Raw genomic sequence first — 13,313 nt, forward strand, 5'->3', positions numbered from 1 at the left:
ACAAATTTTGATGAGATAATCTCGAATGGTGAGGTGCTTTTGTCGCTTTCATTATGGAAAAGAACTGCTCACAGAGATCAGTGCTTGCAAACAGCAAGTATTCTGGCTGCAAACTTCCGCAATTCAACGTACTGTTCAGGGTAAATAACTGTAAAAATTTGGCACAGACAATTCTATAGACTTTGATTTCAACAAAGAATCTGACTGCTATTCTATCAGCTGTAGTTGCACATTACCAGCAGCAATTTCAGAATCAAATGAGAATGGAGATACAAACAACGAAAACAGTCATCAAAAGCATATACTAACGATTCCAGGTGTAAGACATATTTACTATTTGCCAAATGTTGTAGCCGTAATTAATCCAGCGGACTTCTGTGTAGTAGGTAACACAGTCAGATTTGTGTTCCATGTCATCCAGAAACATTGAAAATTGGCGATGATTTAAACTATGAGCACAAATAAAACTGAGAGCGACTGAAACCGGTCTTAAGACATGTTGGAGGTGTTATTGCTGTGCGCAGAATGTTTCTTGGTGAATGATGCTCTTAAAACGATCGAATTTAAAATTAGCATCAGTCTGTCTTATTTTTGCAAGCAGCTTTGCATCAATACCATTTCATTTTATAGTTGGTGGGCCATCCGTTGTTAGACTAGCTAGCTTTACCAAAGATAAATTGTACTGCAATATCACCTCCACTAATTTCTCAAAAACATCCTCGCTTGTTGTGGTGTTATGTATAGAACAGAGCTCAAGTAGCTCCTCGTGTATCTCAAAATTCCTGTCACACTCCATATGAATATAGCCAACTGAGCTACACCCGTTACATCCGTTGACTCATAGAGAGCCAAGGACAATAATTCAAAATCTTTAATTGTTCACACAATCTAACATGTCATTTATTCTATCTACCTCAGTGTTGCTAGCTAACGCTATTTCTGTGAATGCTTTCACCTTTTCTGGACAAATTACCTCGGCTTTAACGATACACTCATTCATAAAATCACAATCACTAAACGATTTGCTATGGCTTGCAGTTAAGTTTGACAAAATGTAGCTTGCTTTCACTGCAGACTCACTCTCGTTGTTCAGTTTAACAAATACTATTTTTCGATTCAAGTAGCTTGTCATCTCTTATTTTCCAACGTAACAGTTTAACATTATTTTGATATTTTTTAGGTGGCTAAGTGGGCCGCACGCAAGGTTGTCGCGCCCGAACGCTGTGTTTGACATGCCTGGTGTAAATTAACTCATCAATAATGATTAATATCTGGTCTACAGGTTAGCCAGTTTCCCATTAGGTTTTTGAGTTAAGTTGTGTTTTCTGTGGCTATTGACTAGATTCATCAAGGTCAGCATCATCTGTGATCATATCACAAGCTTGAAGGTTACTGGAAACTAATGTGTTGTGAAAATATAATTTTCTGTTGATGTTTAGATTAAAATATGATAATGAAAATGTTTCCATTCAGGTGAAAGCTTTGATGAAGGGGGACTTAACTGCAGAACAGATGATGCAGTATGACATTCGACAGAAAGCCCTTAAGCTAACGGCCAACTCTATGTATGGATGCCTGGGGTTTACATTCTCCAGGTTTTATGCCAAGCCCCTGGCTGCATTGGTTACCAGCAAAGGAAGAGAGGTACGGTACATTTCTAAAATTATCTTGTCACTATCAGTTGTATGACGTCTCATTATTTATCAATTTATTTTCTGGAAGACATTATTTGAAAAATATTTTTTTTTCACATTTTCAGATTCTTTTAAAGACAAAAGATCTTGTTCAGAGTGTAAGTTATTCCAATTTGACATTTCTTAGCTTTTATATAACTTTCGTGCATATAGCATGCTCAGAGCGCTATGGTCCAATCTTGTTGGGGGGGGGGGGGGGAGTATGTGGGAGAAGGTTTTCTGTGCTGTCTTTAGTTGTTCAGTAAACACAACTCTGCTCGAGTTGGGTGTCGAACCTCGAGCCCCCTTCATAGGTAGCCAAAGCAAGCCAAATTCAAGTGTACTTAGCCTCTCGACCACACTTCTTTTGCAAAAGAATCCTTTGTTGCTTCAGTATTGTTCTTTTCAGCACTTCCTTGAATCAATAGGTCCTGTGTTATGCACATCATACTGTCATCACAATGATGTTTAGTTTAACCCCAGCCCACGTCCTTCATTTGCCATCCTACAGGAGGTTTGGGCTAGCACCTAATACTGTTTCTGAAAAATCACCTTAGACCTGTATAACAGAACAAAATTATACTTTGTCTATGTAATAAAATGAAATATTTTTTAATAAACTTGGAGGTCCATAGAACAGATGTAGTAGAGTTTGTTTGTGTGGCCAACAAAAATAAAATATTATTATTGTATCTTTTACCCTTAGACAAACAAGGATTAAATCCCAGTAGAGTTAGCCAAGTGCTCTACCCCTCAGTTATTGGGCCCACTTGGGAATAGTTTAAAAAAAAAAAAAAGTCAAATCAAGTGAAATAATGTCTTTTTCTAGATGTATTCATAAATTATTAGTACATATGATGTTTCTGTTGAATGATACAGGCAACATATGTATTAGATCTATGTAATCCTGACAATATTTGGCTGAATCTCTCTTAATACTTGCCAGTTTGTAATTAAATTTTCACATAATCATAAGTATGATTTTAAATTTAAACAGTTAAATTTGGATGTAATTTATGGAGACACTGATTCAATTATGATCAACACTAATATAACAGATTTTGATCAAGTTTACAAGATAGGAAATAAGGTAAGTTTAGACTGAATGCTTTGTTATTCTTAATTATATTGCTTTTTAAATTTTATTAAAAACATTCTTTCAATTATAATGTCATTTTCACTTAGATGAATTGGTAATCCTATACTCTTAAGCGAGCAATGCTTGTATGTATGTATGTTTATATATTTATATATATATAAATTTTATTTCGAAAACGGCTCTAACGATTTTCTTAAAAATTGCAAGGTACGTGCATATTAGTGAGAAAAAAATTCTCAACTCATTGGCCACATCGGGAAAACTCGAGGTCGACCGTTATATCGGTTTAAAAATGTCTCATTATCGAAAAATTAATTTTGGCTAGAATGTTTTATGAATGAAATTTTCTATGTGACGTCAAAGGAAAAAAAACTTGACAACCTTACGTCACTAGGCTCACAGCAGTACACTGAGACATTTTCTTCGCAAACAAGAACAAGTTTTAATGAATCAATTGGCGTAATTAAACATTTGCGCACCATCTTATTGTAGATTGATCCATTATGAAACTATGTCGATGCATGATTATTTATTGTGTTTTAAAGGCTTTATAAAGTGTTTAATCTTTAATTACGTAGACCGTAGGTAGTAGCTTTTACTTTGTTGTTATTTTGCTGGTGAATTATTGCAATGTGTTCAAACTTCGAAGTCTACTGTCCCATATCAAAACATAGGAAATAGTCATAACACAGCTTCTCTACGCCTTACTGGCACACACTGAACGTGATAACCAGGGCCGGCGGGTCCTATGTGAAATGGATTGCGCGCGGCCCAATCAGGGTAGGGATAAGGAAAATAAGTGAAAATGAAGATTTTGTATTAGAAAATAAATTTGTCTTTGCATTACATTTTTTTTAATGAAAGCTGACGATGCCGTTTTTTTTATCACACGTAGGATTGGCGTTAACCTTATTGATTGACACCCCATAATGACAATTTTGTCTATTTTAAGGACATTTTTATGAGTTTCAGGAGATTTCCAGGAGCTCCTTGAAAACAGGGAGACCACAGGAACCCTATTATAAGTTATAATGGTTTAATTTAATGATTTACACCTAGAATTAGCGCGGGGCTTATGAAAGTTCGGGGAAATCATATTCCAGATGTTATGTTACAGAGGTCACCCAATAAAACCTGCTCAACCCAAAGATCACCGCGCATAGACATCCCTTAACGTGGTAGATAACTTCACATATCTGGGAAGCATAGTATCAAATGACGCATTGCTTTAAAGGGAGGTTGATATGTGATCAAGCCTCCAAGCGAGAGTGTCGTGAAATAAATAGCTCCGCCTGTCTACAAAAATCAGTATCTACCAAGCAGTGGTTCTCTAAACCCTACTTTGTGGATCTGAGACATGAGTACTTTATAGAAAGCAACTAAGACTTCTTGAACACCTTCACCAAAGATATTTGCACTCCATCATAGACATACTTTGGCAAGACCGCACTAAAAACAGTGATATTCTTGCGAAATGGTATGAACTTCTTATAGTCCGTCAGTCATACTGGGCTTTTTTTTTTTTTTTTTATGAGCTGAAAGGTGGTTAGCGTAACAGAGATGCCCCACAATAACACTTCTTTGGAATACTAACGCGATGTTTTTAAGTCTTTTAGGAAAAAATGCGCTATTTTGCTTTGTTACAAGGTGCACATTTTACCCTATAACGTAGAGATTTTGCATCACTTGATGTTTTGTACTATAGCCATAATGAATATACTAATTACAATATTAAATGTCAGAACTTAACCATTTTAGAAGTTACATTGCAAAGACTTTCTTCCAAGCCAATTATAACCCAATAGTTTTACACAAAAGATGCATTGTAAAACGACACGACGTAAGTTATGGTTACTGTAGGAGGACTTTTCGTAATTAAAAAAATATTCCCAAAAAGACTTCGGGCATATATCCTTCCTTAACAAATTATTCATCCGAGCGAGGCTCAGTCACCTGGTACTTTATGGATTAAACTAACACATTTATACCAATGGCTGTGCTAGAATAATTGAAATTTAAGATGATTGCAGGAAACAACAATAGATGCCAGTATAGCTTAAAAAGGGATATGACCTGTTTTCCATGTTCCTTGTCATGGCTTTTTATCTGCATACCCATATATATACTAGCAATTTTAATGAATCTCTAAATCATTTTGTTGCTCTACTATTCTAACACACTTTCTCATTTAAACCTAAAAGAAAATATGACTTTAATACATCAGTTTATTTATATTTCTTGGGGCATGATGGTACAGTGGTAACGCTATTGGTTTTTGAATCGATGAAGACTGGGATTTTTAAGGGCCCCTGATTCCACCCAACTTCAATGGGTACCTAACATTAGTTGGGGGAAAGTAAAGTGGTTGGTCATTGTGCTGGCTACATGACACCTTCGTCAGCTGTAGAAACAGAAGACTTTTACATCATCTGCCCTATTGATCATTAGGTCTGAAAGGGGTACTTATTTATATTTATCTTGTTAGTGTTTTTTTTTTATTCTAAAGGTAAATACGTTGTCTGCATTTGTTCTAGGTGAAAAATGAAGTCAACAAACTGTACCGTCTGCTAGAGATTGACATTGATGGTGTGTTCAAGTCAATGCTGTTGCTAAAAAAGAAGAAGTATGCTGCTTTAAGCATTACAAAGGGACCAGATGGACAGATTGTCACCCACCAGGAGATGAAAGGTTTAGACATTGTTAGGAGAGATTGGTGTGTTTTAGCCAAGGAGGCTGGCCAGTAAGTTATGTTGTTGCCTTCTCGTATCTCTACTTTACTTTTCTCGTACTAAAGAACTGATGGATAATCTTTCTATTTTAAAAAAATTATCCTCAACTAGTGAAATCCTTGCATATTTTTTATCTTAATTCAATTTTGGTCAACAGATTGTAAGGATGTCTCCAAAATGTATCGCTTTTTTAAAGAGAAAAACAGTTGCACTATAAGTTGCATAAAGGAGGTATTGTCTTTTTAAAAAAGTATTTTGTTTTTTCTTGTTAGGTATGTTATCAGTCAGATTTTCTCTGGTGAATCAAGAGAGACAGTTGTGGACAAAATTCATTCCTATTTACAAGACATTGGAGATAAAGTTAGATCAGGAGAGGTTCTGCTGGAAAGTTTTTACATCACAAAGGTAACTTTGAATTGACAACAATTTTAAGTATTTTTTTATACTTTAAGGAAGTGTGGTGGTCTAGTGGTAAGGCACTTGGCTTCTAATCAAGGTCCTGGGTTCGAATTCTGTTTAAGACTGGGATTTTTAATTCTGAGATTTTGGGCACCTCTTGAGTCCATACAGCTCTCAGGGTACCTGATAACAGTTGGGGAAAGAAAAGGCAGTTGGTCATTGTGCTGGCCACACGACACCCTGGTAAAATGTGAGCTACAGAAACAGATTACCTTTACATCATCTGCCCGCATGGTCTTAACTGGGAAGTTTGCTTTACTCTTTACTTTATACTTTGAAGAAATGGGCCTAAAAGAAATAGATTGTTTTGGTAATGTCCTAAATATTTTAAATGTTTGGTTGATTCCTACAACACATTAACAAAATACATTTTTGTAGCATAAAGTAGTTTTAAATCAACTACATAGTTAAAGTAATAGTAGTAAAGTACCCATTTCAGACCTTGCGATCTATGGGATGTTAAGGTCATGTTTCTGTGGCCCATGGTTAATGTCATGGTCATGTGGCCACCAAAACGACCAACTGCCCTCACTTTCCCTAATTAATGTCACGTACCCATTTGAGTTGGATAGAGTCAGGGATACTCTTAAAATCCTAAAGTTTAAAATCCCAGTCTTCACCAAGATTAAAACTCCAGGACCCCTCGGCTCAGAAGCCAAGGACTTTACTACTCAACTACTGCGCCTATTTTAACGACATATCCAATCTCTTTACCATTCAGCCACCAATCTCTATGCTATTTAGTGTAAACAAGATTATTTATTTTTACTGTAAAGCCAACAAAATTTTTATCAGTGATAATTTCCTTTACCATGTTTTTCTGTTTCATTCTGATAACATATGTTGTTTATATAATGTGTAGTTGCTTGAATTTTAAAAGCTTTATTTATTTGTACTTATATTACCAATATTTTTCTGTTTTTATTTTTTGAAATGAGCACATTTTGTTTTTCCAGCAACTGACAAAAAATCCTGAAGACTACCCTGACTCCAAGAGTTTACCTCATGTCCAAGTGGCAATGAGGTACAACACCAAATCTGGCAAGAAACTGAAAGCTGGTGATACAGTTCCATACATTATTTGTGAGGTGAGAAATGTGGGATAGTAAAGCTTGTCTACAAGTCCAAAGAAAAATGTGTGATAATAGATTTGAAATATACACTTTAATTTCAAAAAGTTTAATCTGACAAAATTGTTTTAAAGTTATTGTTATAAATTGAAAATTGTAAAAAAAAATATATTTATTAGTTAGCTATGAACAAGTATAAGTATAGAATTTAAGGAAACAATTTTTATAGTAACTTTCTTATATAGTATTATAAAGAGTATATAATAATATGCAATTATACATAAAAATATCTTATTTATATGAATTGTTTTTTAGGATGGAAGTACAATGTCTGCTACTCAAAGGGCATATCACCCAGATGAATTGGCAAAAAATGAAAACCTAAAAATAGGTATTGTAGTTTTTTTTCTTATTATAAAATCTTAGTAAAGAGACTGTCCACTACGGTGCATGAATTTTCATTCATGTCCAGTACACATCATTACTTAGCTTAAATAAATTTAAATAGATAATATTTAATAATTCTAAAGTTAACTTTTTCACCACCTTGCATTTGAATATTAAATCAAAGATTTTTTTTCTGAAAATGAGCCATTTTTGGGGGGTTTGTCTGGATTTAATTTTATATTCATGGGGTTATTGTGACTTAAGACTTTTTTCACACCCTACCCGCACAGTCCTTATATGGATACAGCATCCATCCTATAATTTTAGCATAATCAGTACAATTTCCTTTAATCTTTCACATTCTCCATTACTTCTTCACTTCATGTGTATAGCTAGACTCAATAGTAGAACATGTATGAAACTTATTATCCCCATTTCTTTAGGTTTTGTGCCCAGTTCATTCTATAATTTTAGTATGAAGTCAGAAGTCATGAGAGTGAATGTTGATTTACTGTGACCTCTTTAAATAAACAATGTGCTCCACGAGAAATACTAATGTAAATAAGGTCACAGTATTTAATTTTTAAAACGGTTTCAATTTCCTTTTTTTTTTTACATACTGGTAAATATTCCTTGTAGGAGGCCCAGTGGCTGAGTGGTGAAGCGCTTGGCTTCCGAGCCGCAGGTCCCGAGTTTGATTCCGGGTTAAGACTGGGATTTTTACTTTTGGGATCTTTAGGACGCTTCTGAGTCCTCCCAGCCCTAATTGGTACTTAACATTAGTTGGGGAAAAGTAAAGGCAGTTGGTCTTTGTGCTGGCCACGACACCCTTGTTAACCATGGGTGAAGACTGGAAAGTAAAGCTAGAAACCATTTATGTAAAATGTAAATAATAATCTTTGTAATCATAATTATATGTGTATGTAACTAATAAAAGACAATTTTTGTTCTATTCAGATGTAAAATATTATCTGGCGCATCAAATTCATCCTGTGGTTGCCAGATTGTGTGACCCTATCGAAGGAACTGACAGTGCACATATAGCCCAATGTCTTGGTATGTGTACCATTGGAATTTATTAAAGATCTTTTTTGTAAATAATACTTTATTATCGTCATGTCTCTCATGGGTCTGGAAAGATGTAAAATAGAACCAATCAATTACCTCAAAAGGCACCAAAAATTCCATTTAAAACTCACTTGAACAGAACTGTGCATAAAAATGTATGTAAAGAATTTAAAAAACATGCACTGATTGTGCTGAATAATTGACTGTTTCTTCAATTGAGTTAGTTTAACACGAGTGCAAGAAAATCATTATTACACTGTTAATTTTTTTCAATAAACTTTTTCTACCAATGGGCTAAATTAAACAAAGAACTATTAAAGCAAAAATATATTTTTGTCAATTTTTAGGTTTAGATCCATCAGGCTATCGCCCTACAACTCGCCAGGAGGAAGTAGAGGAGGACTTGGTTACCTTACAACTAACAATGGAGGAAAAATTTCGTGATTGTGAGCGGCTGAAATTTCCTTGCCCATCGGTTAAATGCAGTAGAAGCATTGTGCTGGACTCGCCATTTACTGGGAATGTAAAATATTTTTTTTACTTTTGAATTATCAGACAATCAATAGCACAAATAACTTCTAACAATCAATAACGCCAAAAACAGCACAAACTTACATTTATCTTAATACAATAAAAATGTAATTTTCATTAAATTAAATTTGTTTTGATTAACATTTACATTTGGACCTAAGTGAAATAAAACATGGACATCAATGTATTCTTAAAGGACTCAAGTCTAGCAGCAGCTTTGTTGTGCTGTCCCAACACTGACTGTCGAACGCCTCTATGGAAATCTAAAAATCAGATTAAGAATCTTCTTCAGCTCAAGATACAGCAACATGTCAACAAATACTATCAAGTAATTAAATAATTAATAATTATATAATTAATGCTTCAGATTTTATGCTTGATGCTTGTACACATATTATATTTTTAAAAGTGGTTCACAAATTAGAAAGCACTTGATGCTACCAATGCATTATTTAACTAAACTTCTAATTTTGAGTGGCTGAGTGATAGAGAGCTTGGTTACTTGACCAAGGGGTATCAGGTTTGATTCCCTATGATTACAGTTCTTTTTAATTCAGGATTTTGAGGACTCCCCTGAATCCATCCAACTCTGGATGCCGAAAATTAGTTAAGGAGACTAAATTCAATTGTTGTGCTGGTCTTGACACCCTTGTTTTACCTTGGTGATAGAAACATAATTTTTACATAATCTGCTCCCACAGATCGCAAGGTCTGAAAGGGTTACTTTACTTGTAACCTGGGTTGAGCCACATCCGTTTGAACAGAACTTTACCTGATGCATTTAATTTTTAAAATTTGGAACATTAAAGAAACAACAACAATTTAGCTCAATTAAAATAATTGTTATTAAGATATATTCTTATGGTTTGTGTTAGTTCCAGACTGTAAAACATGTATATCATAATAATAGTGATGATTTAATAACTTAATATGTATATTTTTAATAAGGTTTGTGTCTATTGCAGGGCTGGTTAAAATGTGAAGATACTGGCTGTGCTACGAGAACTAACAGACTGCCTTTGATCATGCAACGAGGCCATCCAGTTTGTCCTGCTTGTGACAAGGGCTACTTGTGTCTAGAAGTAAGCTTCTTAAGTTTCTTTCAATTCAAACAAAGCATAGCTAAGAAATGGTAATTTTACACTCTTACACAAAAATTTGTAAATTCTAATTGTTTGTTTTTTCCCCATTTCAGTACACAGACACTGCTTTGTACAACCAGCTATGTTTTTATGACTATATGTTTGATATTCAGAAAGCTGCAAGCTATTTAAATGAGACTGAGAAAGGTAAACACTTTAATTTAGCTTACCTGTGATTTAATATAAGATTTCTAATTGCATGCATTAAACAAATGGAAATAGAATCTTTGGTTAACAATATTTACATAAGCTTTAGGTCCACTTTGTTTCACAACCTGTGACACACTCAAAGCCATTTCCATTCTTAAAAGTTCTGTTTGACACGACACATTATTTGACATGACACATTATTTGACATTTTTTGAGTCATATTAAATAGTCTGTCATCTTTTTATATGTTGTTCAATTTATTTTCTTTTATTTTTACCAAAGCCATCATCAGGAAAATGAATCCTGAACTCTTGGAAACGTATAGAGAATTGAAACACTTAACTTCCCGATGGCTGGACAAAAGTACTTATTCAAATGTTGATCTTGGAAAGCTGTTTCAAGGACTTGGACTCTCTCGGATAAAAACAGAAAGAGAAATTTGAACTGTCTTATATGTGTATTAAGTATGTATATTTTATGTAAAGTAAAAAAATATGGTATATATTTCAAAATAAATTATGTTACAAAATTTATGTTACATGTTTGGTTTGTTGAAAACTAAATGTTTTCAGTGTTAATTAATTTGGTTCTGTTTACGTCAGATATACATTATATTGTTTTCTTTTTTGTTCTTAATATGTCTCCATGTAGCTATGTCCACAAATGTAGATTATATTGATGTTTCTGTTTTCTCTATTTAGGATTCCAGTCCATGTTGTTATGCTCACTGAATTGTGTTCAATGATCATTTTCTAATATGTGACAGACAATACATTTCAATCAATGGGCTTGTTTTAATGAGCCTGTATAATGTGATAAAGTATCATTCTGTTTCAATAAAACCCTGAGAAAATTTCTGTTATCATGTTCATTGTTTAGCAATTGATTCTATTTTATGTGTAGTTCTGTTTGTCTTTATATTCATTAATCTGAGAAAAAAAAGTAGTTTTCTTGGTGAAAATATATTTGAATAGACATTTTACTTTACTGCTAAATAAAAGCTTATAGATTGACATCTTACTTTTTTGCTAAATAAAAGCTAAAAAATTGACTTTTTTATTTATTGCTAAATAAATGCTTGTAAATTGGCATTTTACTTTATTGCTGAATAGATATTAATAAATGGTGACTATTTTATTTCTAAATAAATATTTATAAGCGGACACTACTTTATAGCTAATAGATATTTATTAATTGACTCTTACTACTAAATAAATATTCTGGTATTTATTATTTTTTTTGGTCTTCACATAATTACAGTAGCCTGTTTACTAAACCAAATATTGTGAATGAAAAACAGAATGATTTAATAAAATGCAAAAAAAAGAACAACTGCATTGCACTGATGTAAGAAGACATTTTGTTTAGGTAATTAAAATTTTAAACTGGAGCTTTTTTCAGTTCAAAATGTTTAATCATAAATACTACTGATTTTTAATGGACATGCTTGAAGAAGAAATGGCACTTCATTAAACCTTAGTTTGACATGATCTACTGCAAATCAATAGAAATTATACATTACAAATATAAAGTTGTTGAAGTTTTATTTTGTTGGACAATGGTCTTTTTTTTTTAAACTGCTCATTTTTTTCGGCTTGGTAAAAATGCCATAAATCTATCTCAAGTAGACTGAGAATTGGCTAACAGGAAGTGCCACTTCAGATTATCATAATGTTAGCACCATAAGATACATATCTATAATCTGCTTCTGGCCCTTAAAGTTAGGTGTATCTCAGCTTGTCTTCCTCAAGCAAAAATCTGTTTGGGACTTATTTGAGCTGTGAACTTGATTTATAAAGATAACTTGCATTAAAAAGTTTTAACAATAATCTAAAGGCCTCAGAAACAATGACAATATCCTGCTCTCATTTTCTTAAACACTTCAAGTAAGGAATAATGAAGATTACAAAGTCCATGGGTCCGCAAAGCAGTAATAGACAGGTTTCAACATTTTCATTAAAAAATTCAATGCTATGAACTACATTAAAGAATAGGGGTGGGGCGACTCGATATAAGAATTTAATTTATAGTATATATAAATTATATTAGTGACAGATGTTTTTGTTTTGTAATTTCTTAACTGTAATACAAAAAGAAAAAGTATAAAAGTATTGGTTTGTCCGATGGGGGAATGGCGATTGCATGAATCGCCCCTCCCACCTGGTACAACCCTTTTTCATTTAAATTTACTAATGATAAAATTTGAGATTATAGTGTGGTACGACATAATATACAATGGGTTCACATATCAATACGTAGTTTATATTATATAGATATTCAACTAATTTTGTTCACAAACTATGATTCTTTATAAAAATAGGACCGCCCCCCCCCCCCCACTCAGAGGGCTAGAGTGGGAAGGGCAGTACATGCAATTTCCCCCCCCCCCCCCCCAACATCACCGAAACGGCCAAGATACCAGAAGGCGAGCGACATAATATAAATCTATATATTAATTCAACTAATTTTGTTCACAAATTATGATTTCTCCATCAAAATAGGACCGCCCCCCCCCTCAAAAGGTTTAGGTGGGAAGGGCAGTCGAGATAAATTGGCAAACAGGGAACGACATAATACAAAGATCGGTTAAAATATCAATAGCAAGTTTTAATCACATAAATATTTAATTGATTCTGTTAGGAAGCTGTGATTTCTACAAAGAAATTGGACCGCCCCCCCCCACTCGAAGGTTTATGGGGGGGGGGGGTGAGATTGATACCATCGCCCCCTCCCGACCCCACCAAATCGGCCAACATACTAGAGGGGGGGCGAAATAATCTAAAAATAGGTTGAAATATAAATAATTAGTATATATTATTAACATAAGTAATGAATTCGTATACAAATTGTGTGAATTCTATACTAAAATTAGTCCGCCCCCCCCCTTCGGGGGGGGGGGAGTCGGCAGAGTGGGGGGGGGGGGGCGATCGCCCCTACCGCCCCCCCTGGATCCGCCAGTGATATACAATTATTTTTACAATAAAAAAATGTGGTAAATGCTAAAA

The 13,313-nt window shown here is 34.0% G+C and overlaps 1 protein-coding gene across 2 annotated transcripts in view; it reads left to right on the forward strand.

Moving 5' to 3' along the window:
• The window catches only part of LOC106055700 (DNA polymerase alpha catalytic subunit-like), a 34,887-nt gene extending 23,722 nt beyond the window's left edge, over nucleotides 1–11,165 (forward strand). The window contains exons 28-41 of one of the 2 annotated variants that reach the window (XM_013212087.2): nucleotides 1,474–1,644; nucleotides 1,760–1,792; nucleotides 2,671–2,763; nucleotides 5,307–5,512; nucleotides 5,774–5,906; nucleotides 6,917–7,048; nucleotides 7,346–7,421; nucleotides 8,375–8,473; nucleotides 8,833–9,008; nucleotides 9,213–9,344; nucleotides 9,982–10,098; nucleotides 10,212–10,305; nucleotides 10,591–10,772; nucleotides 11,010–11,165. In XM_013212087.2, the coding sequence (XP_013067541.2) occupies nucleotides 1,474–1,644; nucleotides 1,760–1,792; nucleotides 2,671–2,763; nucleotides 5,307–5,512; nucleotides 5,774–5,906; nucleotides 6,917–7,048; nucleotides 7,346–7,421; nucleotides 8,375–8,473; nucleotides 8,833–9,008; nucleotides 9,213–9,344; nucleotides 9,982–10,098; nucleotides 10,212–10,305; nucleotides 10,591–10,751 (1,623 nt within the window). In that variant the 3' untranslated portion in view covers nucleotides 10,752–10,772; nucleotides 11,010–11,165. Of the gene's footprint in view, nucleotides 1–1,473; nucleotides 1,645–1,759; nucleotides 1,793–2,670; nucleotides 2,764–5,306; nucleotides 5,513–5,773; nucleotides 5,907–6,916; nucleotides 7,049–7,345; nucleotides 7,422–8,374; nucleotides 8,474–8,832; nucleotides 9,009–9,212; nucleotides 9,345–9,981; nucleotides 10,099–10,211; nucleotides 10,306–10,590 lie in introns of both variants that reach the window. The other variant, XM_056012811.1, reaches the window with a different exon arrangement.
• The last annotated feature ends 2,148 nt before the right edge of the window (nucleotides 11,166–13,313 follow it).

The sequence above is a fragment of the Biomphalaria glabrata genome, chromosome 15 (assembly GCF_947242115.1).
Source record: "Biomphalaria glabrata chromosome 15, xgBioGlab47.1, whole genome shotgun sequence".
Lineage (NCBI taxonomy): Eukaryota > Metazoa > Mollusca > Gastropoda > Planorbidae > Biomphalaria > Biomphalaria glabrata.